Source organism: Dipodomys spectabilis, unplaced genomic scaffold, assembly GCF_019054845.1.
Source record: "Dipodomys spectabilis isolate Male_0828 unplaced genomic scaffold, ASM1905484v1 ptg000092l, whole genome shotgun sequence".
Taxonomy (NCBI): Eukaryota; Metazoa; Chordata; class Mammalia; order Rodentia; family Heteromyidae; genus Dipodomys; species Dipodomys spectabilis.
This window is the reverse complement of record NW_024870769.1, coordinates 9,710,679-9,737,921: the sequence shown is the minus strand read 5'-3', so window position 1 is coordinate 9,737,921 and position 27,243 is coordinate 9,710,679. Positions and strand designations below refer to the sequence as shown.

Genomic DNA, 27,243 nt, shown 5'->3' with positions numbered 1-27,243 from the left:
TTCTTTCTTTTTCTTTGGGAGGGGGGGTCCAGTCATGGGGCCTGAACTCTGGGCCTGGGTGCTGATCCTCAGCTCTTCAGCTCAAGGATAGCACTCTACCACTTGAGCCACAGCACCCCTTCCGGCTTTTTTTTTTCTGCTTATGTGGTGCTGAGGAATCGAATCCAGGGCCTCATACATGCAAGGCAAGTGCTCTACCACTGAGCCACCTTCCCAGCCCTAGTGAGTACATTTCTTATCAAGCATTGTTGCCTCCTCCTTTGTTTCCCCTTACCATCCCTGCCCTCCTTGCTCCCCCCACCAAAGTTGAAAACTTTGTTTTTCTACATAGCTCTATGTGGAGTCTTTTGAGGAACCTCCATACTGCTTTCTAAAATGGTTGAACAACTTTACATTCCCACCAACAATGCAGTAAGATTCCCTTCTGTCCACATCCCCTTCAGCATCTGTATGGCTGAAATCAGGAAAGCAACTCCATTCGTAATAGGCCCACAAAAAATAAAATACCTAGGAATTAACTTAACCAAAGAAGTGAAGAACCTCTATGATGAAAACTTTAAAAACCTGAAAAAGGAAATCAAAACAGAACTTAGAAAAAGACAAAAACTCCCATGCTCTTGGATTGCAAAGATCAACATCATGAAAATGGCAATACTTCCCAAGACTATCTACAAATTCAATGCGATTCCTATTAATATTCCAACCTCATTCTTCAAGGAAATAGAAGAGGCAATCCAAAAATTCATATGTAACAATAAAAGACCCTGAATAGCAAAAACGATCCTTATCAGAAAGAACAGTGCTGGAAGAATATAATAACAAATTTCAAACTCTACTACAAAGCCATAGTAATCAAAACAGCTTGGTACTGGCACAATAACAGACCTCAGGACCAATGGAATAGAATTGAAAACTCAGAAACGAACCCACAGACCTATAGCCGTCTAATCTTCAATAAGGGAGCTAAAAAAAATAGAATGGAAGAAAGACAGCCTCTTCAGTAAATGGTGCTGGCAAAATTGGTTAACTACTAAAGCTAGATCCTTATATATCACCCTGCACCAGAATCAACTCCAAATGGATCAAAGACCTTGGAGTCGAAGCAGACACTCTGAAAACATTACAGGATGGGATAGGAGAAACCCTAGGTCTCCTTGGCACAGGCCGAAATTTTCTTAATAGAGACCCAGAAACACAACAAATCAAAGAAAGGTTGGAAAAATGGGATTGCATAAAATTGCAGAGCTTCTGCATGGCAAAGGACATAGCTAGCAAGATCAATAGAAAGCCCACAGATTGGGAGAAGATCTTCACTAGCCATACAATGGACAAGGGTCTCATAGCTAAAATATACCTGGAACTTAAAAAATTAAATCCCCCAACAACAAATCTTCAAAGAAACAACTGCCCAATAAATAAGTAGGCTAAAGACTTTTTTCATTTTTGATGGCCTTCTTTCATTTGTTTTTAGAAATGAAAGTTTCCCAAGTCTTTCCATTTCCTAACAAATGGGGCAATGTCATTCTTTCTGATGGAGGCATAGAATTCCATTGTGTATATATACCACATTTTCTTGATCCATTCATCTACTGAGGGGCATCTGAGTTGGTTCCATATCTTAGCTTTAGTAAACAATGCTGCAATAAACATAGTCGTGCTGGTAGCTTTAGTGTGGTCTTGTTTGTAAACATTTGGGTAAATGCCCAAAACTGGGATTGCTGGGCCATAGGGGAGTAAGCCAGGCCCAAAGAAACATAGGTCCCATGGTTTCCCTTATTTGCAATACCTAGTATATGTCTGAGTCAACCAGAAAAGGTCAGATAAAGTGATGTTCGGGAAATGAACCCTAAGATATGTATTCAGATTTTTTTTCTTTCATGCGATTGTTTCTAACACATTTATAAGATTATGTCTTTGTTGCTTTGTATGTCCCTTCCCCACAGTATAACATACCCTGCTCTCATTGTATTTAATGTCGGTATAATTTGTGGAGGGGAAGGGGAAAAACAAATCGTTTAAATAGGGATACAGGTGGACCCAATGCAACAATGAGATGTACAAGTTGTTATGTCGAAAACGAACTTTACAACTTGGGGGGGGCGGGGGAACGGGGAGGATTGGGTAGGGGGGCAGGGGGAGGATGGGAAGGGATGGGAAGGGGAAACAAAGGAGGAGGCTACAATGCTTGATAAGAAATGTACTCATTATCTTGCCCATGTAATTGTAACTCCTTTGTACAGTATTTTTACAATAAAAAAAATTAAAAAAAAAGAAATGAAAGTTTTCCTCATTTATTTCAAGTCAATGAATTTCTGTAGCAACTCTTATAAAGAAGATGGTAACATGTTCTCTTTTTCAGGTCTCTCAAGATGACTTCTGTATATTGATAAGTGATATTCTTCATTTCTTGAAGTATACTTTTGCTGAGTTTATAATATTGAAAGGTGGCAGCATATGTATTTTTTTTCATCCCTTAAAAATACTGATTCACTATCTTCTGACTACTATGGATTCCGATTAGAAAACCCCAATTATTTGCATCATTCTTCTTGTACATAATTTTTCATTTTCTATACCCTGCTTCCATTCAGATTATATCTTTTTTTTTTTTAACTTGGTCTCATGGTTTCTCACTATATAGCATGGAAGTCATGATCACAGCCTCCCACGTGATGGCATTTATTGCTGAGTTCTCTGTATCGCTTTCCCTTCTTTTCGGACAATTATACCTTGGCTTAGCCATGTTTATATGGTGATGTATGTAGCTGAATCTTCCAATTAGAGAAATATATGACAATAATTTTACCCAGTAATCTTTTCCTTTAAAGAATTAGCATTAATACACCTTTAATGTCCTTTTTCTACTTCTTATTTGCAGGCCAGTAGCTTTTGTTTTGTTCAGATTTTATCATTATCCACAAATGAATTATTTCAATATATGTTTGACTTTGAATTCCTGTGATATTGTAAGTTGTGGGGGTTTTATCGTTATTGTTTTTGTTTTTTGGTTTGGTTTTTGGATGATGTGTGTGTGTGTGTGTGTGTGTGTGCGCGCGTGCGCACGCACGCACATGTATGCGTGTGTGTATGTTCCAGAACTGGGGCTTCAACTCACAGCCAAGGCACTCTTTGTTTTGCACAAAGCTGGCATTTAAACTACACCTCCAATTATTATTTTTGGCCTCTTAATTGGAGATAAGAGTCTCACAGCTTTTTCTGTCCTGACTGGAATCAAACTGTGAATCTCAGAACTCAGTTTTCTGAGTGTCTAGGATTATAGATATGAACTACTGATACCCAACACATATTTAAGTTTCTCCATTTCTCTCCTTCCTTCCTTCCTTCCTTCCTTCCTTCTTTCCTTCCTTCCTTCCTTCCTATCTTCCTTCCTTCCATCTTGCTTTCTTTCTTGATTTCTTTTTTAGGAAGATTTTGCTTGCATTACAAGTATGAGAAACATTTAATATTTAATTACAAAATTTTATTTTTACACTATCAAATAGTGTAATTTAGTTAATTTGATTAATGGAATAATTGAATTAATATAAATAGTCATATACGTACTGAAATGCACAGCAATTAAAGGGTTCTCTTTTGTTTTGCTCAACTTTGGCTATTAGTAAATCATTATTAAATATCTTCATTTGTGAAACAGGTAAGTGACTTTTATTTTTATTATAGCACTATTAATTTTAAATTTGTTAATCTAGTTATATTAAATAAAATCACGGTTGATCTTTTTCTGTAATTTTTTTGACAGTACTGGGACTTCAGCTTAGTTCTCATACTTGGTAGGTTCTAAAACTGAGCAGTGCCTCCAGCTCTTTCTTACAGTGGTTATTTTGAGGGACTTAGGTTGTCCATTCTGTGCTTTATACTATAGCTGCAATAACAGGTCTATGCAGTCACACCCAGTTTCTTCAGTATATGTAGTCTTCTGAACTTTTTTGCCTGGGCTGGTTTTCAAGTGCAATCCTCCTGGTCTCAGCATTCTAAGTAGTTAGGATTACAGATGTGGTCTATGACTTTATGTATAGATTAGTTTTGTTAAAATTTACTTTTACAGTAATAGCATGCATCTCAATTTTTAAATAGTGGATAGTAGGAGAAAAAAAAGGAGGGGGATAACAATGCTCAACAAGAAGTGTACTCATTACCTTACTCATTTAACTATAAAGCCCTCTGTACAACATCTTTACAATAAAATAAGATTTAAAAAAATCCAGTCTGAGACTGTATCTAATAATAGGTTAATTTAACTGATTTACATTACTATGGACCATATTTATAAGATTAATTCATATATTTCTTATTAAAATAAAAATTTAATTTCTGTAGATATTTCTATTCCATAAATATTTTAAGGCATGAAGCCATTTTCTTATTGGTAGAAGTTATTTCTTACTCCTTAAGTTTTTCCCTAGAGAGATAATGGTCTTTTTTGCCTAAGCTGTTGTTGGATACCTTTAGTTGTCTTCAAGGTCTTTAATACTGGGTCATAAGGTAAAGGTCAGACTTTTCCACAGTTTTGTTAGTACTTTTACAACAATGCATATGAAAAACCCTGTTTTTCCACATGTATGTCAATTCTTAGTCTTATGAAACTAAATATTTTCTAAATATGAGTATGTTATGCATCTAATTTTCCTGTGGCAAACATACATAATGTAAAATCTCATCATATGCATTTTAAATGAATAATTCAATTATGTTAACCACATTGACACTGTTGTGAAACTATTACTACCATCCCTCTCCAAATCTGTTTTAGATTCCCAGAGTGAAATTCAATATTCTAAATTCCTCATACCCTTTATGCTCTGTAGATCATCATGTTGTATTCTGCCTCTAAATTTGACATTGCCAACACCATACATAGATGGAATCCTCCAATATTTTTGTTTTTATTACCTATTTTTATTAATATTTTTTTATAGCACATGTGAGAGTTCCCTTCCTTTTGAAGGATATATGTTATATTGTCTGTGTGTGTTTGTGTGTGTGTGTATTATCTTTTTATACATACTGGGTTGCTACCATCTCTTGGCTCTTCTGAGTAATATTAAATACAAGTGTGCAAATACCCCTGGAAATCCTGCTTTTACAGATCTTTTGAATATACACTATATTAGACTAGACTACTATAATAAAATTCTGTGTGTTGAAAGCACAGAAATCTATTTTCTTATCATTTTTATGGCTAGAAGTAAAAGAGCAAGCAAAGTTTCATTTAATTCATTTTCTGGTGAGGGTTATCCTAAACATTGCAGATAGCCATCTCTGATTATGTCCTCACATGGCTTTTCCTTGGTGCTTGGTGGAGAGACACAGAAAAGTATGTTTAAACAATCTTTTTTTTTTTTTGAGTTCATTTCAATAAGCATCATTTTTTTTTATTTTTGTGAACACACTGTACAGAGGGGTTACAATTACATGGACAGGATAATGCGTACATTTCTTATCAAGCATTGCAGCCTCATCCTTTGTTTATCCTTCACATCCCTTCCCAGCCTCCCCCCCAACAATCCTCCCCGCCTCCCCCCCCCCCACCGCACCAACGTTGTAAAGCTCGTTTTTGACATGACAACTTGTACTTCTCATTGTTGCAACAGGTCCACCTGTTTCCTTAAACTACTTGTTTTTCCCCATCGCCTCCACAAGTTATACTGACATCAAATATAGTGAAAGCAGGGGTTATACTGTGGGGGAGGGACATACAAAGCAACAAAGAGATAATCTTATAAATGCATTAGAAACAATTGCATGAAAGAAAAAAAACATTAAAATACATATCTAAGGGTTCATTTTCCTACATCACATTATCTGACCTTTTCTGCTTGACTCATACATATACTAGTTATTGCAAATAAGGGAAACCATGGGACCTATGTTTCTTTGGGCCTGGCTTACTTCACTTAATATAATTTTTTCCCAGTTTTTCCATTTCCTAACAAATGGGGCAATGTCATTCTTTCTGATGGAGGCATAGAATTCCATTGTGTATTTTTACCACATTTTCTTGACCCATTCATCTACTGAGGGGCATCTGGGTTGGTTCCATATCTTAGCTATGGTAAATAATGCTGCAATAAACATAGTTGTGCTGGTAGCTTTAGTGTGGTCTTGTTTGTAAACATTTGGGTAAATGCCCAAAAGTGGGATTGCTGGGTCATAGGGGAGCTCTATGTGAAGTCTTTTAAGGAACCTCCATACTGCTTTCCAAAGTGGTTGAACAAGTTTACACTCCCACCAACAGTGAAGTAAGGTTCCCTTCAGTCCACATCCCCTCCAACATCTGTTGTTATTAGAGTTCTGGATCATAGCCATTCTAACTGGAGTGAGGTGGTATCTCAATGTTGTTGTTTTTTTTTTTTTTAATTTTATTTTATTTTATTTGAGAACATACTGTACAGAGAGGTTACAATTACATGGGCAGGATAATGCATACATTTCTTACCAAGCATTGCAGCCTCCTCCTTTGTTTACCCTTCACCTCCCTTCCCAGCCTCCCCCCTCCCTCCAACCCAATCATACCCCCCCACCCACCCCCACCGACATTGTAAAGCTGGTTTTGACATGACATTTTGTACTTCTCATTGTTGCAACAGGCCCACCTGAATCCTTAAACGACTTGTTTGTCCCCATCTCCTCCACATGTTATACTGACATCAAATATAGTGAAAGCGGGGGTTACACTGTGGGGGAGGGACATACAAAGCAACAAAGAAATAATCTTATAAATGCGTTAGAAACACATGCATGAAAGAAACAAAAACATTAAAATACATATTTGAGGTTTCGATTTCCTAACATCACATTCTCTGACTTTTTCCGCTTGACTCATACCTATACTAGATATTGCAAATAAGGGAAACCATGGGACCTATGTTTCTTTGGGCCTGGCTTACTTCACTTAATATAATTTTTTCCAAGCCTTTCCATTTCCTAACAAATGGGGAAATGTCATTCTTTCTGATGGAGGCATAGAATTCCATTGTGTATATATACCACATCTTCTTGATCCATTCATCTACTGAGGGGCATCTGGGTTGGTTCCATGTCTTAGCTATGGTAAATAATGCTGCAATAAACATAGTTGTGCTGGTAGCTTTAGTGTGGCCTTGTTTGTGATCATTTGGGTAAATGCCCAAAAGTGGGATTGCTGGGTCATTGGGGAGCTCTATGTGGAGTCTTTTGAGGAACCTCCATACTGCTTTCCAAAGTGGTTGAACAAGTTTACATTCCCACCAACAATGAAGTAAGGTTCCTTTCTGTCCACATCCCCTCCAGCATCTGTTGTTGTTAGAGTTCTTGATTTTTGCTGTTCTAACTGGAGTGAGGTGATATCTCAATGTTGTTTTGATTTGCATTTCTTTTATGGCTAGGGATGTTGAACATTTCTTCATGTGTCTATTGGCCATCCTTCTTTCTTCTTCAGAGAAGCTTCTCTTTAAGTCTTTCGCCCACTTACTTATTGGGCAGTTGTTTCTTTGAGGATTTGTTGTTGGGTGGTTTAATTTTTTGAGTTCCAAGTATATTTTAGATATGAGACCCTTGTCCGTTGTATGGCTAGTAAAGATCTTCTCCCAGTCCGTGGGCTTTCTATTGATCTTGCTAGCTATGTCATTTGCCCTGCAGAAGCTCTGCAACCTTATACAATCCCTTTTGTCCAGCCTTTCTTTGATTTGTTGTGTTTCCGGGTCTCTATTCAGAAAATTTCGGCCAGAGCCAAGGAGACCCAGGGTTTCTCCTATTCCATCCTGTAATGTTTTCAGAGTGTCTGCTTTGAGTTCAAGGTCTTTGATCCATTTGGAGTTGATTCTGGTGCAGGGTGATATATAAGGATCTAGCTTTAGTTTTCTACATGTAGTTAACCAGTTTTGCCAGCACCATTTACTGAAGAGGCTGTCTGTCTTCCATTCTATTGTTTTAGCTCCCTTATCGAAGATTAGATGGCTATAGGTCTGTAGGTTCATTTCTGGGTTTTCAATTCTATTCCATTGGTCCTGAGGTCTGTTCTTATGCCAATACCAAGCTGTTTTGATTACTATGGCTTTATAGTAGAGTTTGAAATTTGGTATTGATATTCCTCCAGCAGTGTTCTTTCCGTTGAGGAGCGTTTTTGCTATTCGGGGTCTTTTATTGTTCCATATGAATTTTTGGATTGCCTCTTCTATTTCCTTGAAGAATGAGGGTGGAATTTTGATAGGTATTGCGTTGAATTTGTAGATAGCCTTGGGAAGTATTGCCATTTTCACGATGTTAATCTTTCCAATCCCGAGCATGGGAGGTTTTGCCATTTTTTAAGTTCTGTGTTGATTTCCTTTTTCAAGATTTTAAAGTTTTCATCATAGAGGTCCTTCACTTCTTTAGTTAAGTTAATTCCTAGGTATTTTATTTTTTGTAGGGCTATTACAAATGGAGTTGCTTTCCTAACTTCAGCCACACTTTTCTCATTGTTGGCATACAGAAAAGCCATTGATTTTTGGGGGTTAATTTTATAACCTGCTACTTTGCCAAAGTTTTGAATCAGCTTGAGTAATTTGGGAGTGGAGTCTATGGGATTCTTTAAATACAAGATCATGTCATCTGCAAAGAGGGAGAGTTTTTTTTCTTCTTTCCCTATTTGGATCCCCTTATGTCTGCATCTTGTCTTATTGCTGTAGCTAGGCATTCTAATACTAGATTGAAGAGAAGTGGAGAGAGTGGACATCCTTGTCTTGTTCCTGAGTTAAGAGGAAATGGCTTTAGTTTTTCACCATTGAGTATAATGCTGGCTGTAGGTTTGTCATATACAGCCTTTATTGTATTGAGGAATGTTCCATGGATTCCTAATTTTTCCAAAACCTTCATCATAAAGGGGTGTTGGATGTTGTCGAATGCTTTTTCTGCGTCTATTGAGATAACCATGTGGTTCTTATTCTTGCTCCTGTTGATGTGATGAATAATATTAATTGATTTGCGTATATTGAACCAGCTTTGCATCCCTGAAATGAATCCTGTTTGATCGTGGTGTATGATTTTTTGGATGAATTGTTGAAGTCGGTTGGCCAAAATTTTGTTGAGAAGTTTTGCATCAATGTTCATCAAAGAAATGGGTCTATAGTTCTCTTTCTTTGATGAGTCCCTGCCTGGTTTTGGGATGAGGGTTATGATGGCTTCATAGAATGTGTTCGGTAGTGAGCTTTCTCTTTCAATTTCATTGAAGAGTTGGAGGAGAATTGGTGTGAGCTCTGCTTTGAAGGCCTTGTAAAATTCCGCTGTGAAACCATCTGGTCCTGGACTTTTCTTAGCTGGGAGGTCTCTTATTGCTGTTTCTATTTCAATGCTTGATATGGGCCTGTTAAGATAGTTTGCCTCATCTTGGTTTAGTTTTGGCATGTCAATATTTGCTAGGAAGAGGTCCATTTCTGTCAAGTTCTCAAACTTATTAGCATACAGTTTTGAGAAGTATTCCCTTATAATGTTCTGAATCTTGGTTGTTTCCGTGGTGATGTTTCCATTCTCATCTCTGAGTTTATTAATTTGGGTGTGTTCTCTTCTTTTTCTGATAAGATTTGCTAAGGGTCTGTCAATTTTGTTAAGTTTTTCAAAGAACCAACTCTTTGTTTTGTTGATTCTTTCTATAGTTTTTTTGGATTCTAATTCATTTAATTCTGATTTAATTTTGATTATTTCTTTCCGTCTACTGGATTGGGGTTTATCTTGCTGCTCTTTTTCAAGGAGGTTTAGATGTGTCATTAAATTGTTAGTTTCAGATCTCTCCAATTTGTTGATGTAGGAGCTCAGAGCTATAAACTTGCCTCTGAGTACTGCCTTTGCTGTGTCCCAGAGGAGCTGGTATTTTGTGTGTTCATTTTTGTTGAATAGCATGAACATTTGAATTTCCTTTCTAATCTCTTCCATGACCCACTCATGATTCAGCAGTGTGTTGTTCAGCCTCCATGTGATACCGGACTTTCTTTGGTGGCTTTTGGTGTTGAGTTCTAACTTTATTCCCTTGTGGTCAGAGAGAATGCAAGGTATAACTTCAATGTTTCTGAATTTAGACAAGTTTGCTTTGTGGCCTAAAATGTGGTCTATTTTAGAAAACGTTCCATGTGCTGCTGAGAAAAACGTGTATTCTGATGCTGCTGGGTGAAATGTTCGGTAAATGTCTGTTAAGTCTATGCAGCTGTTTAGATCTGCAGTTTCTCTGTTGAGTTTTTGCCGAGTTGATCTATCTAGTGGGGAGAGTGGTGTGTTAAAATCCCCAACAATTAATGTCTTTGGATCTATATGGGATTTAAGGGAAAGTAGTGTTTCTTTGATAAATTTGGGTGCTCCATTGTTTGGCGAATAGATATTTAGAATTGTAATATCCTCCTGAAGGAGAGATCCTTTAATTAGTATGTAGCGACCTTCTTTATCTCTTTTCACGAATTTTAATTTGAAGTCTATTTTATCTGATATTAGGATTGCAACTCCCGCCTGTTTATGCGGTCCCTTTGCTTGGTAGATTTTGTTCCAGCCTTTAACATTGAAAATGTGTTTGTTTTTACGGGCAAGATGTGACTCCTGCAGGCAGCAGATAGAAGGGTCTTGTTTTTTAATCCAACTAGACAGTCTATGTCGCTTAATTGGAGAGTTCAGTCCGTTAACATTAAGAGATAGGACTGAGAGGTATTTGGGAGTTCCTGCCATGTTATCTACCTTCTTGGGGGCTGCGAAAACTGGGTTCTTCCTATGGTTCTTGGATTCTCAGTTTGGGTGCAGTTTCTTGGCCTTTATTGCGGTCTTGTTGGTTTTCTATGTGTAGGACATCTTTAAGAATCTTTTGTAGGGCTGGTTTGGTGGAGATGTATTGTTTCAATTTTTCTTTGCTATGGAAGGTTTTTATTTGGCCTTCAGTTATGAAGGAGAGTTTAGCTGGGTACAGTATTCTTGGTTGATAGTTGTTTGTTTTTAGGGCATGGCATACATCATTCCAGGCTCTTCTTACTTTGATTGTCTCTGCTGAGAAATCTGAGGTGATTCTAATTGGTTTCCCTTTATAAGTGATTACCCTTTTCTCTCTGACAGTTTTAAGGATCTTTTCCTTGTTCTGAGTTCATCCTGTGTGGATTATAATGTGATGGTGGGATGTCCTATTCTGGTCTGGTCCATTTGGGGTTCTAAAGGCTTCTTGTATCTGGACAGGCCTATCTTTTTGCATGTTTGGGAAGTTCTCTGCTAGGATCCTGTTAAACAGATTTCCTAGACCATTAACTTCTGTTTCTAGGTGCTCCTCTACACCCATTATCCTTAGATTAGGCCTTCTGATGGTGTCTTCCAGGTGTTGGATAGATCTATCATATTTCTTGGACTTGTCTTGGATGGTTGTATGTTCTTTCTCTATAATATCTAGGCTGTCTTCAATCCCTGAGATTCGGTCTTCTGCATGGTCTAACCTGCTGTCAAGACTCTCTACTTTGTTCTTTATCTCTTTTCCTTCTAGTTGGTCAGCTTTGATGGCTTCAAGTTCTTTGTTGAAGCTCTGTTTTAGGTCTTGTATGAATTTCTTTACTTCCTTAATTTGGTGTTCAGTGTTTGTCCTCAAATCACTTAGTTGGTTGGTTATGGTTTCTTTGGGCTCCCATTCCTTCTGTTGGGTTCCATTCAGCATTCCCTTTGTGGTCTCCCTGACTTCCTTCAGCTCTTTGTTAATGGATTCCATGAATGCCTTTAGTGATCTTTGTGTGTTCTCTACCTGGTCTCTCAATTCCTGTATTACTCTTTGATTAGCTTCCTCCCGTTCGTGGGATTCCTGCAGATCTCTTTGAGTGTTCTCAGCCTGCTCACGCCATTCCTCTCTTTCTCTTTGAGTATTGTCAAGTTGTTCACGCAAATCCTGTATCAGTTTTTGAGTAGCTTCCTCACGCTTATGATATTCCTGTATAAACTTCTGGGATGCCTCCTCTCTCTCCCTATCAGGCTCATACAGAGTCCTTTGTACGTTGTCAAACTTTTCATTTATCATGTTTGCCAGCAGTGTTTGTAGAGCTGTTTGGGAACTCTCCTCTGGATTATTCATTATCTGTTCTAACCCCTGATTATCAGGATTGGGAATTGAGATACCCGAATTTGCCATTTTTCTTGTGTTTTTCCGGCTTACTCTGCCCATTTGAGATGAAGATAGCACCAGTTTTGTGCTAGAACACTATCTTAAGGCAACCATCAACCAAAGTTTGCATTTGTACAGTCAATAGTCTACAGATACAATCTAGTTCAACAGATACATCTATTCGACATCAAACAACTATATGTTAAAGGACTTCGAACCGCAGAGAAGAATTTGGAAAACCAGAAATTATTAGGGTTAGGGAGAGATGTGGGTAAAAAATAGGAATAGATTGGTGTGGGGAGGCACAGGGAGAGTTAACTATGTCCTAATCACAATGCAGGAAATAGGTTGGGTAGGATGTAAGTAGAGAGAGAGAGAAAAAGAAAAAGGGAAAGGGGAATGAAAAGAGACCAGAAAATAAAATAGAAACGTAAAAATTAATGTTATTTTAGAGATTAAAAGACCATCTATTTATAGAGGAATATGAATATGTTGAGAGAAAGGGAGGGACATAGAGGAGATGAGAAAAACTTTAAAAAAATGCATAAATATTATATAGGTATAAAGAGGTAGTACTGCTATTAATGAATTTAAGTCTCAGAGGTTTTGAATTGAGTAATAAGTTTGTGGATTAAGTGTGTACACAATGGGGGATAGGGTCTACTGGTTAACTACGGGTTTATCTGAGGATGTGCAGGACAAGAGTTAAGTCACATAAAGATGAACAAAGAGGAAAAGATGGAAAGGATAGGAAAGTGAGAAGAAAAGATCAGAAGTTCAGTAGAGCTAGAAAAAAAAAACAAAAACATAATTAAGAATGAAAGAAAAAGAGAAAGAAGACAAGAAAAGAAAACACACATTCACGTATTCCTAAAATAAAAATTATAAGAGGAGAAAAAAAAAAAAGTTAATGGAAAACAATTATTTTTTCAGAAGAGGCAAAAATTAAAGATTAATAAAAGTTATAGATAAGCAAAAAAAAAATTTTATATATATATAAGGTAACAAAAAATGAAAAAAAAACAAAACAAGAAAAAGAAAAAAAAAAGAAAAGAAGAAGAAGAAAAAAAGAGTTCTTTGATTTTTTTTTTTTTTTTTTTGGGAGGGGTGGGAAGAGTCCTGTATCTCCCTTTTGTCTGTAACCAGAGTCTGGTTGGAGTCTCTGGTCAGCTTGAGGTCCTGTGGCTTGATTGGTTTCTTAAGTCAGTTTGTTGGAACAAGCAGAAAAATGCTCTGCTTTACCCAAGATTTTGAGATCCCCCTCCCAGGTTAGTTTACTGGGAGGGTGATCTGCTTTGAGAATCACAAAAGAGGGGGATGCAGTGATGAGGCTAAGTTCTGGGTAGAGTTGAGGCCTTTCAACGAACAGTAGCTTTTCCCTGGGGCTATTTTGTGGAAAAAAAACTCACAGCACCCAGCCTGGAGCCATTCTCAGGGTTTCTGTTTTTCAATTGATTGTGGTGGCTGCTAGAGGGCGGGGCAGCCTCTGGCTCTGGTTACCCGGTGAGGAGAGCCACTCCAATGGCTGGCGCCTGAGCTGGGTGACTTTTCCCTGGATGGAACTGAGTCTGTGAGGTCACTTCGCCGTTAAGTTCTTGTGACCTGCTAAATGACTAGTTTTATTCCAAGGCCTGAGCTGGAGCTAGCCGCTCCTCCGAGCTTTGTCGGTATCCAAGATGGAGATCACCGGTGCTGGGGGGGGAGGGGTGGCCTTCCCTCCTCTGCTCCCAGAGAAGGAGTGAGGAAGTGGGGCTTCTACTCACGCGGAGTCTTGGATCCCGGGTCGTCTCTGGTCTGCAAAGTGCAGGATGAAGTTGTCCGCTCCTTGTCGGTTCTTGCTGGTGTTGAGTAGAATCTGCTCGTCCGCTGCGTCTGGCTCCTTCGTCCCGGACTGCGTCTCAGGTATGCCTCCGCGGATGTGGTCGCCGCTGCGACCCTGCCGCCACAGCAGCAGCTGCTCAGATGTGTCTGCTTGGCTTCCCCTCTCTTGACTAACTCTGTGTCCTGTGATGGCACACTTGGTGTGATTCTCTGGCTTGGGACTGTTCACTGGAACTCTGAAACTGTTTTCTATGCAAGAGCTTGTTCAGATTCCAGCTTCTCCTCCGCCATCTTCCCGGAACCTGTACCCCAAAATGTTGTTTTGATTTGCATTTCTTTTATGGCTAGGGATGTTGAGGATTTCTTCATGTGTCTATTGGCCATCCTTCTTTCTTCTTCAGAGAAGTTTCTCTTTAAGTCTTTAGCCCACTTATTTATTGGGCAGTTGTTTCTTTGAAGATTTGTTTTTGGGGGATTTAATTTTTTGAGTTCCAAGTATATTTTAGATATGAGACCCTTGTCTGTTGTATGGCTAGTGAACATCATCTCCCAGTCAGTGGGCTTTCTATTGATCTTGCTAGCTATGTCCTTTGCCATGCAGAAGCTCTGCAACTTCGTGCAATCCCATTTGTCCAACCTTTCTTTGATTTGTTGTGTTTCCGGGTCTCTATTCAGAAAATTTGGCTTGAGCCAAGGAGACCTAGGGTTTCTCCTATTCCATCCTGTAATGTTTTCAGAGTGTCTGCTTTGACTCCGAGGTCTTTGATCCATTTGGAGTTGATTCTGGTGCAGGGTGATATATAAGGATCTAGCTTTAGTTTTCTACAAGTAGTTAACCAATTTTGCCAGCACCATTTACTGAAGAGGCTGTCTGTCTTCCATTCTATTGTTTTAGCTCCCTTATCGAAGATTAGATGGCAATAGGTCTGTTGGTTCATTTCTGGGTTTTCAATTCTATTCCACTGGTCCTGAGGTCTGTTCTTATGCCAATACCAAGCTGTTTTGATTACTATGGCTTTATAGTAGAGTTTGAAATTTGGTAATGATATTCCTCCAGCAGTGTTCTTTCCGTTGAGGAGCGTTTTTGCTATTCGGGGTCTTTTATTGTTCCATATGAATTTTTGGATTGCCTCTTCTATTTCCTTGAAGAATGAGGTTGGAATTTTGATACGTATTGCATTGAATTTGTAGATAGCCTTGGGAAGTATTGCCATTTTCACAATGTTAATCTTTCCAATCCAGGAGCATGGGAGGTCTTGCCATTTTCTAAGTTCTGTTTTAATTTCCTTTTTCAAGATTTTAAAGTTTTCATCATAGAGGTCCTTCACTTCTTTGGTTAAGTTAATTCCTAGGTATTTTATTTTTTGTAGGGCTATTACAAATGGAGTTGCTTTCCTAGTTTCAACCACACTTTTCTCATTGTTGGCATACAAAAAAGCCATTGATTTTTGGGGGTTAATTTTATAACCTGCTACTTTGCCAAAGTTTTGAATCAGCTTGAGTAATTTGGGAGTGGAGTCTATGGGATTCTTTAAATATAAGATCATGTCATCTGCAAAGAGGGAGAGTTTTATTTCTTCTTTCCCTATTTGGATCCCCTTTATGTCTGCATCTTGTCTTATTGCTGTAGCTAGGCATTCTAATACTAGATTGAAGAGAAGTGGAGAGAGTGGGCATCCTTGTCTTGTTCCTGAGTTAAGAGGAAATGGCTTTAGTTTTTCACCATTAAGTATAATGCTGGCTGTAGGTTTGTCATATACAGCCTTTATTGTATTGAGGAATGTTCCATGGATTCCTAATTTTTCCAAAACCTTCATCATAAAGGGGTGTTGGACCTTGTCGAATGCTTTTTCTGCATCTATTGAGATAACCATGTGGTTCTTATTCTTGCTCCTGTTGATGTGATGAATAATATTAATTGATTTGCATATATTGAACCAGCTTTGCATCCCTGAAATGAATCCTGTTTGATCGTGGTGTATGATTTTTTGGATGAATTGTTGAAGTCGATTGGCCAAAATTTTGTTAAGAAGTTTTGCATCAGTGTTCATCAAAGAAATGGGTCTATAGTTCTCTTTCTTTGATGAGTCCCTGCCTGGTTTTGGGATGAGGGTTATGATGGCTTCATAGAATGTGTTCGGTAGTGAACTTTCTCTTTCAATTTCATTGAAGAGTTGGAGTATTGGTGTGAGCTCTGCTTTGAAGGCCTTGTAGAATTCCGCTGTAAAACCATCTGGTCCTGGACTTTTCTTAGCTGGGAGGTCTCTTATTGCTGTTTCTATTTCAATGCTTGATATGGGCCTGTTAAGCTGGTTTAACTCATCTTGGTTTAGTCTTGGCATGTCAATATTTGCTAGGAAAAGGTCCATTTCTGTCAAGTTCTCAAACTTATTAGCATAAAGTTTTGAGAAGTATTCCCTTATAATGTTCTGAATCTTGGTTGTTTCCGTGGTGATGTTTCCATTCTCATCTCTGAGTTTATTAATTTGGTGTGTTCTCTTCTTTTTCTGATAAGATTTGCTAAGGGTCTGTCAATTTTGTTAATTTTTTCGAAGAACCAACGCTTTGTTTTGTTGATTCTTTCTATAGTTTTTTTGGATTCTAATTCATTTAATTCTGATTTAATTTTAATTATTTCTTTCTGTCTACCGGATTGGGGTTTATCTTGCTGCTCCTTTTCAAGGAGGTTTAGATGTGTCATTAAATTGTTGGTTTCAGATCTCTCCAATTTGTTGGTGTAAGAGCTCAGAGCTATAAACTTGCCTCCGAGTACTGCCTTTGCTGTGTCCCAGAGGAGCTGGTAATTTGTGTGTTCATTTTTGTTGAATACCATGAACATTTGAATTTCCTTTCTAATCTCTTCCATGACCCACTCATGATTCAGCAATGTGTTCTTCAGCCTCCATGTGATACCGGACTTTCTTTGGTGGCTTTTGGTGTTGAGTTCTTACTTTATTCCCTTGTGGTCAGAGAGAATGCAAGGTATAACTTCAATGTTTCTGAATTTAGACAAGTTTGCTTTGTGGCCTAAAATGTGGTCTATTTTAGAAAATGTTCCATGTGCTGCTGAGAAAAACGTGTATTCTGATGCTGCTGGGTGAAATGTTCGGTACATGTCTGTTAAATCTAGTTGATCTATGCAGCTGTTTAGATCTGCGGTTTCTCTGTTGAGTTTTTGCCGAGTTGATCTATCTAGTGGAGAGAGTGGTGTGTTAAAATCCCCAACAATTAATGTCTTTGGATCTATGTGGGTTTGAGGGAAAGTAGTGTTTCTTGGATAAATTTGGATGCTCCATTGTTTGGTGAATAGATATTTAGAATTGTAATATCCTCCTGTAGGAGAGATCCCTTAATTAGTATGTAGTGACCTTCTTTATCTCTTCTCACGAATTTTAATTTGAAGTCTATTTTCTCTGATAATAGGATTGCAACTCCCGCCTGTTTATGCGGTCCCTTTGCTTGGTAGATTTTGTTCCAGCCTTTAACATTGAAAATGTGTTTGTTTTTACGGGCAAGGTGTGACTCCTGAAGGCAGCAGATAGGAGGGTCTTGTTTTTTTAATCCAACTAGACAGTCTATGTCGCTTAATTGGAGAGTTCAGTCCGTTAACGTTAAGAGATAGGACTGAGAGGTATTTGGGAGTTCCTGCCATGTTATCCACCTTCTTGGGGACTGCAAAAACTTGGTTCTTCCTATGGTTCTTGGATTCTCAGTATGGGTGCAATTTCTTGGCCTTTATTGCGGTCTTGTTGGTTTTCTATGTGTAGGACATCTTTAAGAATCTTTTGTAGGGCTGGTTTGGTGGAGATGTATTGTTTCAATTTTTCTTTGCTATGGAAGGTTTTTACTTGGCCTTCAGTTATGAAGGAGAGTTTAGCTGGGTACAGTATTTTTGGTTGATAGTTGTTTGTTTTTAGGGCATGGCATACATCATTCCAGGCTCTTCTTGCTTTGATTGTCTCTGCTGAGAAATCTGAGGTGATTCTAATTGGTTTCCCTTTATAGGTGATTAATCTTTTCTCCTTGACAGCTTTAAGGATCTTTCCCTTGGTCTGAGTTGATCCTGTGTGGATTATAATGTGACGGTGGGATGTCCTATTCTGGTCTGGTCTATTTGGGGTTCTAAAAGCTTCTTGTATCTGAATAGGCCTATCTTTTTGCATGTTTGGGAAGTTCTCTGCTAGGATCCTCTTAAACAAATTTCCTAGACCATTAACTTCCGTTTCTAGGTGCTCCTCTACACCCATTATCCTTAGATTAGGCCTTCTGATGGTGTCTTCCAAGTGTTGGATAGATCTGTCATATTTCTTGGACTTGGATGGTTGTATGTTCTTTCTCTATAATATCTAGGCTGTCTTCAATCTCTGAGATTCGATCTTCTGCATGGTCTAACCTGCTGTCAAGACTCTCTACTTTGTTTTTTATCTCTTTTCCTTCTATTTGGTCGGCTTTGATGTCTTCAAATTCTTTGTTGAAGCTTTGTTTTAGATCTTGTATGAACTTCTTTACTTCCTTAATTTGGTGTTCAGTGTTTATTCTCAAATCACTTAGTTGATTGGTTATGGTTTCCTTGGACTCCCATTCCTTCTGTTGGGTTCCATTCAGCATTCCTTTATGGTCTCCCTGACTTCCTTCAGCTCTTTGTTAATAGATTCCATGAATGCCTTTAGTGATCTTTCTGTATTCTCTTCCTGCTCTCTCAATTCCTGTATTACTCTTTGATTAGCTTTCTCCCGTTTGTGGGATTCCTGTAGTTCTCTTTGAGTGTTCTCAGCCTGCTCACGCCATTCCTGCCTTTCTCTTTGAGTATTCTCAAGCTGCTCACGCAAATCCTATATCCGTTTTTGAGTAGCTTCCTCACGCTTATGATATTCCTGTATAAACTTTTGGATTGCCTCTTCTCTCTCCCATCACGCTCATACAGAGTCCTTTGTATGCTTTCAACCTTTTCATTTATCATATTTGCCAGCAGTATTTGTAGAGCTATTTGGGAACTCTCCTCTGGATTATTCATTATCTGTTCTGTCCCCTGATTATCAAGATTGGGAATTGAGATACCCGGATTTGCAATTTTTCTTGTGTTTTTCTGACTTACTCTGCCCATTTGAGATGAAAATAGCACCAGTTTTGTGCTAGAACACTATCTTAAGGCAAGCATCAACCAAAGTCTGAATTTGCATAGTCAATAGTCTATAGATACAATCTAGTTCAACAGATACATCTATTCAACATCAAACAACTATATGTTAATGGGCTATGAACCGCAAAGAAGAATTTGGAAGACCAGAAATTATTAGGGTTAGGGAGAGATGTGGGTAAAAAATAGGAATAGATTGATGTGGGGAGGCACAGGGAGAGTTAATTAAATCCTAATCTCAAAGCAGGAAATAGGTTGGGTAGGATGAAAGTAGAGAGAGAAAAAAAGAAGAAAGGGAAAGGGAATAGAAAAAAGACCAGAAAAATAGAAAAGTAAAAATTAATAATATTATGTAGATCAACAACAATCTATTTAGAGAAGAACGTGAATATATTGAGAGAAGGGGAGGGGATATAAAGGAGATGTCAAAAACTTAAAAATAAAAATGCTTAAAGTATTATATATGTATAAAGAGGTAGTACTGCTATTAAGGAATTTAAGTCTCAGGTTTTGAATTGAGTAATAAATTTGTGGTGTACACAATGGGGGATAGGGTCTAATAGTCAACTACGGGTTTATCTGAGGATGTGCAGGACAAGAATTAAGTCACATAAAGAAGAACGAAAGAGAGGAGAAGGTGAAAAGGATAAGAAAGGAAGAAAAAAATCAGAAGTTCAGTAGAGTTAAACAAAAAACAAAAAGATAATTAGGAAAAAAAGAGAAAGAAAACAAAAAAAGAAAGAAAAACGCACACTCATGTATCCCTAAAATAAAAATTATAAGAGGAAAAAAAGGTTACTGGAAAACAATTTTTTTTCAAAAAAGGCAAAAATTAAAGATTAAAAAAGTTAGAAAAGAAAAAAATTTTTTTTTATATACGATACCAAAAAAAAAAAAAGAAGAAGAAGAAGAAAAAAAGAAGTTATTTGATTTTTTTGGGAGGGGTGGGAAAAATCCTGTATCTCCCTTGTGTCTGTAACCAGCCTCTTGTTGGAGTCTCTGGTCTGCTCGTGGTCCTGTGGCTTGGTTGGTTTCTTAAGTCAGTTTGTTCGAACAGGCAGAAAAATGCTCTGCTTTACCCAGAATTTGGCGATCCTCCTCCCAGAATAGTTCAATGGGAGGTAGATCTGCTTTGAGTATCACAAAAGAGGGGGATGCAGTGATGAGGCTAGGTTCTGGTTAGAGTTGAGGCCTTTCAACAGACGGTAGCTTTTCCTGGGGGCTAGTTTGTGAAAAACTCACAGAGTCCAGCCTGGAGCCATTCTCAGGGTTTCTGTTTAGTGAATTTCAATTGATTGTGGAGGCTGCTAGAGGGAGGGGCAGCCTCTGGCTCTGATTACCCAGTAAAGAAAGCCACTCCTAGGGCTGGTGCCCGAGCTGAGTGACTTTTCCCTGGGTGGAGCTGAGTCTGGCAGGTCAAGTTCTTGTGACCTGCTAAATGACTCGTTTTATTCCAAGGCCTGAGCTGGAGCTAGCAGCTCTCTCCGAGCTTTGTCGGTATCCAAGATGGAGATCACCGGTGCTGGGGGGGAGGGGTGGCCTTCCCTCCTCTGCTCCCTGAGAAGGAGTGAGGACGTCAGTCTTCTACTCACGCCGAGTCTTGGTTCCTGGGTCATCTCTGGTCTGCAAACTGCAGGATGAAGATGTCTGCTCCTTGTCGGTCCTTGCTGGTGTTGAGTAGAATCCGCTCGCCCGCTGAATCTGGCTCCTTCGTCCCAGACTCTCTGTGCCTCAGGTATGGCTCCTGAGATCGCCGCCGCCACCACCGCTGCCGCTGCCGCAGCGGCTGCTGGCAAGAGCCTGTTTAAACAGTCTTTTGGGGCCTCTTCTATGATGATCATCCATCATATCAGGTCCCTTCCCTTTTCAGCTCATTTAAGTTCACTGTCTTTCAGGCACTATCTAAATACAGCCTCACTGGGGGCCTGGGCTTCAACATAGCAATTTGGTGGGAGATACAAACATTAACATCACAAGGTATGTAGATATCTCTTTGAAATTCTACTTTCAGTTCTTTTCACTAAAAAGCCAAAGTAGAATTGATGTATCATACATTAATTCTATTTTAAACTTTTTGAGGAGTCATTAATATTGTTTTACACAGTGCTACACCATTTTATATTACCATTAGCCAAGCACAAGACTCCTAGATTTCTCAACATTCACACCAACATTTGCTATTTTGCATTACTTTGATTGCCATTCTAATGTGTTTGAAATGGTCTCTAGTTATAGTTTAGATTTGCATTTCCCCAATGGTAAGCACCAATTGTGTATGAATTATGTATGAATTTGCTTATCTTGAGAAATATCTGTTCATATTTTTTATCTATTTTTTGGTGTCATATTCTAGATATTAACCCTTTATCAGACATCCTATTTACAAGAACTTTCTCTGTTTTTGTGGTTTGCCTTTCCATTACATTCAGTGTCCTTAGATGCAAAAAAAGTTAGTTGAGATTGAATCAATTGTACTTATTGTTGCTGTTGTGTTTTTTATGTCACATTAAAGAAATTATTTCAAATTCCAGTCTTATAAAGAGTTTTTTTTTTCAGTCTTTTCTTCTCAATATTAATTTGTAGACTTATTTCTTAGGTTTAGGTCTTTGATTCATTGTAAATTGATTATTATAAATAATGTAAGAATCATAACTGCATTCAGTTGCATGTAAATATTTAGTTTTTGCAACACTATATTGAAAAACATACTTTCCTTGGTACCCTGACTAAAATCATTTGACTCAATAATTCTGGTACATTTTTCTGTCTTCCTGTCTTTATACTAACACTATACTGTTTGGGTCATTGTAACTTTGTATTATGTTTTATAATTAGAAAGTATGAATTTTTTTTCCTTCTGTTATCAGAGGTGATACAGCTTGAAGCTCATTAATTTTATTGAGTGTATGCAGCCCTATCTTTATTCTTTTTGTCTTGTTAAGAATTCAAGCAAGACACAAAACAATTAAAATGATAGACAAATTTATTAAAGAGAAAATGAGATATACTGTAAGAAAGTGCCAGGCTTGAGCAAGGCTCTCCTGAGTATCGACGGCTTTGTTGCTGGGATGTAAAAGTCATGGATAGGTATGAGCCAGCCTTCATTTGTCAGAAACTGATGGACAGGTTGATTGACAAGTGTAACAAATGTGTCTCTGCCCATGTCCAGAACATTGTGTAGAAGCCCTTTAGATACTGAATATTCTCATGCCAAACACCATAGGGCCAAAGATTTCTCTATGGTCGTTGTTCTAGCCTTCTGTGTGTATTTACCGGGAAAGAGAGCTTTCCCTGCCAGATGCTTTGTTTCTGGTTCTGGACTTAGTCGCAGCTGGTCTGATCCAAGGAACTTTATCTGCATCTTCTTCAGCAATTTAAGGCACTCTAGGTGGATCATCTTGGGATTTTTGTCTCTTATGTGGGGATGAGTCTTGTGGGCAATGTGCTGAGTAGTGGTCCTAGTTTTATTACCTAGACAAAGACCCTAAATTGTCTGCCTGCTTCGCTTCCTTTTCAACATATGTTAAAAATATGCTTTGGCAGCACATATGCTAACATTAGAATGATACAGAGAAGATTAGCATGACCCCTGTGCAAGAATGATAGAAAAATCATGTAGCATTTCATATATTTTCAAGTTGGCTAAAATTTACTAAATGAGAGACAGGTTTCACTCTTGTCCCCTGACTTGCACTGACTTACCAGTTCACTTGCTCTCACCTCAAGCAGCCACCTCAAGTCTTAACTAATTTCACTCATGGTGTGTGAAGCGACCATTTTAAGTAAATGAGGAAGGGCTGGGGTGTTGCTCAGAGACAGAGCACTTGTCTTGTGTGCACAAGGCCCTGGGTTTGATCCCCAGGACTGTGATAAAAACACAAAAACAAATGAGTACATGTTCTATCCTACGCTGTATCATTCAAAGATGGTCCCCTCAGTTCTCAAATCCTGTAACTGGGATCACTCGATAGCACTGTGATCTTTTTTTTTTTTTTTTTCAACAAGGTACCTTTCTTAACACTGACCAGATTCTGCCTTGTTTGGCCCCTAAGTCATTAAAAAATGTTAAAAATTGGTTAAGTAAATAAATAACATTAAGGAGCCAGGTACTCTTGCCCCACACCTGTTGTCCTAGCTACTCAGGAGGCATATCTGATAATGCTGTTTGAAGCCAGCCAGAGCAGTGAAACTCTTATATACAATTAACTACCAGAAAAGCTAGAAGTAGAGTTGTGTGGCTCAAGTGGTAGGGGTGCTAACTTTTAGTATAAAAGCTCAAGGATAGCACTCAGATCTTGAGTTCCAGCCCTAGGACTGGTACCAAACAACAAGAACAACAACAAAAAAAAAAAAAAGAAGGAAGGAAGGAAAGAAAGAAAGAGAAAGAAAGAAAGAAAGGAAAGAGAGGAAGGAAGGAAGGAAGGAAGGAAAAAAGGAAGGAAGGGAAAGGAAAGGAAGAAAATTCAGGTTCTAGACACACTTTAGGATTCATTTTTCTATTTATAAAAAAAAGTTACTGAAATGTTGATTTGATTTTCTTGAATAGATAGATAGCTTTGAATATGAAATCTAACCCATCCCCAAGGGATATATTTCCTTTTACTTGTATTTTCTCTCAGTGATTTTTTTTGGGGGGAGAGGGTAATAAATATTTGCCAACTTGGTTACGTTTATTAAAAAGTGCAGTATTTTTATGTGTTAAATGTGAATACTTTTATAATGTTTCTTTAGGACTGTTTATATATATACATATTTATATACAAATATACTGTTTATATGTATGCATATATATATATATATATATATATATATATATATGCAAACAGAACTTGGAAGTGAAAATTTATATCTGTTTACTAGCAATTTCTCATTTCCCACTTCCCAGCACCTAAAAAAATGACAATTTTTCCCAGGCACAGAGTTCAGGCCCTATAACCGACCAAAAAAAAAAAAAAGACAATTTTTCTTTCTATGAGTTTGACTATTTTAGATATCTCTTCTAAGTAGAATATTTATCTTTTTGTGATTTATTTCACTTAATGCATTCATTTATGCTGTAGCATATGACAAATTTTCCCTTTTTAGGACTGATAACTATTGCATTTTACAGGTGGTCAGTCCCTCATGTATAAGTGGATACCTCTTGGCTACTGTGATAATGGTATAGGGATCATGAGAATACAAGTATGTAGGTATCTTTCAGATACCTTGTATTCAGTTCTTTTGGATATAACATCAGGGGTGAACTTGCTGTATTATTTTACCTGTTTTACAAATGAGGAAAGTAGAACTTAAGACTTGAATGCCTTGTCTGGAATTCCTAAATTAATCCTTAACAAATAGTATTTGAACTTGGTTTTATTTATGCTTTTCTTTTATCATGAAGAGATAGCTAGGCCATGTAGTCAGGATATGCATTGCCCTTATATTAGGGATAGTCAGACTGAGCTGTGTTAATGTTCAAAATTTACACATTTAACAAGCAGTTGAAAGAGGACTAGCAATTGGAATATTATTAGAAATAAGATATAGTCCCTTTGCAAATTTGAGGCTGTCTCAACTCATGGTTGTTATGAGCTGATCCCAACATATTTGACTGTACCTGTGGTATTGACCTCTTACGACTTCTGCTATTGCAGCCATTAAACTTAGCACTATGTGATCATAGAGTTGTTTTAAAACTTAGCCTTGATCAGAATCAGACTAAAGAATGAAAAGTTAAAACTTTTTATATATGATTTTACCTGCATGAACAATGTTAACTAATCAGATCCATAGAAACAAAAAGAATGATGTTGTCTTCTTGGTCAGAAGTTGCTTAATGGGTTCAGCATTGCAGTTTTGCAGGATAAAATGGTTCTGGAGATTGATTGTATAGCTGAGTATTCTCCTGGAGGAAACACTTAAAAAGTGGTAAGGAGCTGAGTGCCAGTGGCTCATGCTTATAATCCTACCAACTCAGGAGGCTGAGATCTGAGGATTGTGGTTCAAAGCCAGGCTGGGCAGGAAAGTCCATGAGACTTTTATCTCCAGTTAACCACCAGAAAACCAGAAGTGATGCTGTTGCAGAGTGCTAGCCTTGAGCTGAAGAGCTCAGGGACAGCACCCAGGCCCAGAGTTCAAGTCCCATGACCAACCAAAAAAAAAAAGTGATATATTTTAAAAAGTGGTAAATTTTACCTCAGTAAATAATTAAAAACATTTAAAACAAGAATCTTCTGTGACAGCTTACCATCCTTGTAAAGTTAACAGGTAAAAGACAGAAATATTACTTTGTTGTTTTTTTATTTTTTACTAACTTTTTTTACTTATTTTTTTGTTCCCAGTGATCTGCAGCCCTGGATCTTTCAATCCCCGTGATGGAACTCACTGCCTTCAGTGCAACAGCAGCCTGGTGTATGGAGCAAAAGCCTGTGTATAGCTTTAATCTTTTGTTACTAAGTGGTTTATTAAACACGAAAGTATATTTTGATATTAAAACATAATGTCAGTATTATGCCAAAATTAAATAATCAGATTTTACCAAAAAATGGTGTCATCATTTTAATCAGACACTGTATGAACATCTTGTCATCTTTATCCTTTCTTCCCAGACCCACATTACTCAAAAATATCTCCTTATCATTGCATAATAATGATAGTTTCAAATATGTTGAATTAAATTAGCCCAAAAGCTTTATCAGGAGTTTTAAAAAATAGCCAGTTTAATTTCATATATTTAACAGATTTAGGGCACTCTATTCTTTTATAACAATTTCCATTTTACCTTTGAGTCAATTTTATAAAACTTAGCTTTATGTTATTCTATCTTGACCTTTCAAAACTAGTTTTAATGTTTTAAGTATAAATTAGTTTAAACTTTTTTTTGGTACTGTGGTTTGAACTCAAGGCTTCAAGTCCTCTTAGCTAGTGCTGCTCAGCCTTGTCACTTTAGCTACATACCAGTCCAGCATTTTACTGGTTAACTGGACATGAATCTTTGGACTTTTCTGCCAAGGATGGCTTTGAGTTGAAATCTTTGAGGTCTCAGCCACCTGAGTAGCTAGAGTTATAGGTGTGAGCCATTGGTACCTAGCTTTATGTGGTTATTTCATACTTTCAGCTAATGTCTTAAATTACATTTTAGCATTTGAGACTAATCATTCCGTTTTCATAAATCAACAAATGATTTATATTAAGTAGATGGGTAATTAACAAGATAAATAATTTCTCAGATTTTTCTTTTTAGTTTTGACTGATTTATATTGACCTTTACTTTCTGTAGCATTCCTTGTTTTGCTCTTACTATTTGCTTTCGTAGAAGAACATAAACCTTTGTAAAGGTAAATATAACACAAGTTAGATCTAGGCACAGCTGAACAACATCTTGAAATTAAATATGATTTACATTTGGAATTATGCTTTATATAAATAGACTAGTTAATAGCTAAGTCTCATGTTTGTTTATCATGTGGACAATCAATCCCAGAATTCTCATACAGACTACACAGTCAACATAAGTGACCCAGAGCTGTATTTTGTTGTAAGCCCTGATGGGTTTTCTTTTTTTTTTTTAATCTCCATGAGCTTTAATTGTGATGATGTAATTTTTTTCATATCTTTCATAAAAGTTTTACATGTGCCTGCTTTCTTCTGGTAAGTAACCTACTGTACATTGTTTGGATGAGCCATTGTTTCCATTGTGATTAGCATGTGTATTTTTTAGTGAGACCTGAACCTCCATCTTAAGATTTGGGTGCAGTTTTCCAAAGCTAACCAAATTTCTTAAGTATATAATATGATGAATATATTCTTTCTTTTTTTAAATTTTGGCTTATTTTTTGTCTTTTATTTTAAATATGTCTTTTTATTGTAAAAATACTGTACAGTTACATGAACAAAGTAATAACTTACTTAGGATATGTTTTTCTGAGGTATGAACAACTCCAGATCAACAGTTATTCAGCCAGAAAAAGCAGAAGCAGAAGTATTATAGCCATGCTAAGTCCAGGAAATCAGAATTTGTCCTAAAGTCACAGATGATCTGGGCTTAGAGCAGACAAATGATGGAAGGGTAATTAGAGCTAGTTCAGCATTCTTAGCTTGTAGATGTAGACTTTTAAATGAAACCACAAAACTACAAGACAGAATAAGAAAAAAACTAAGAGTCCAGCCAAGAAGAACAATTAGCAAAAATATACCAAAGGAGATAATAATTTTTTAT

The 27,243-nt window shown here is 37.5% G+C and overlaps 1 protein-coding gene and 1 non-coding gene across 2 annotated transcripts in view; both read left to right on the top strand.

The window, feature by feature from the left end:
* The window catches only part of LOC122112112 (zona pellucida binding protein), a 115,357-nt gene extending 88,745 nt beyond the window's left edge, over positions 1 to 26,612 (top strand). The window contains exon 9 of the mRNA XM_042684964.1: positions 25,367 to 26,612. Coding sequence (XP_042540898.1) covers positions 25,367 to 25,461 — 95 coding nt within the window. The 3' untranslated portion in view covers positions 25,462 to 26,612. The remainder of the gene's footprint in view (positions 1 to 25,366) is intronic.
* Positions 22,572 to 22,673, top strand: LOC122112246. The gene has a single exon (XR_006148141.1). It is a non-coding gene; the product is annotated as a U6 spliceosomal RNA (small nuclear RNA).
* Positions 26,613 to 27,243: the final 631 nt, after the last annotated feature.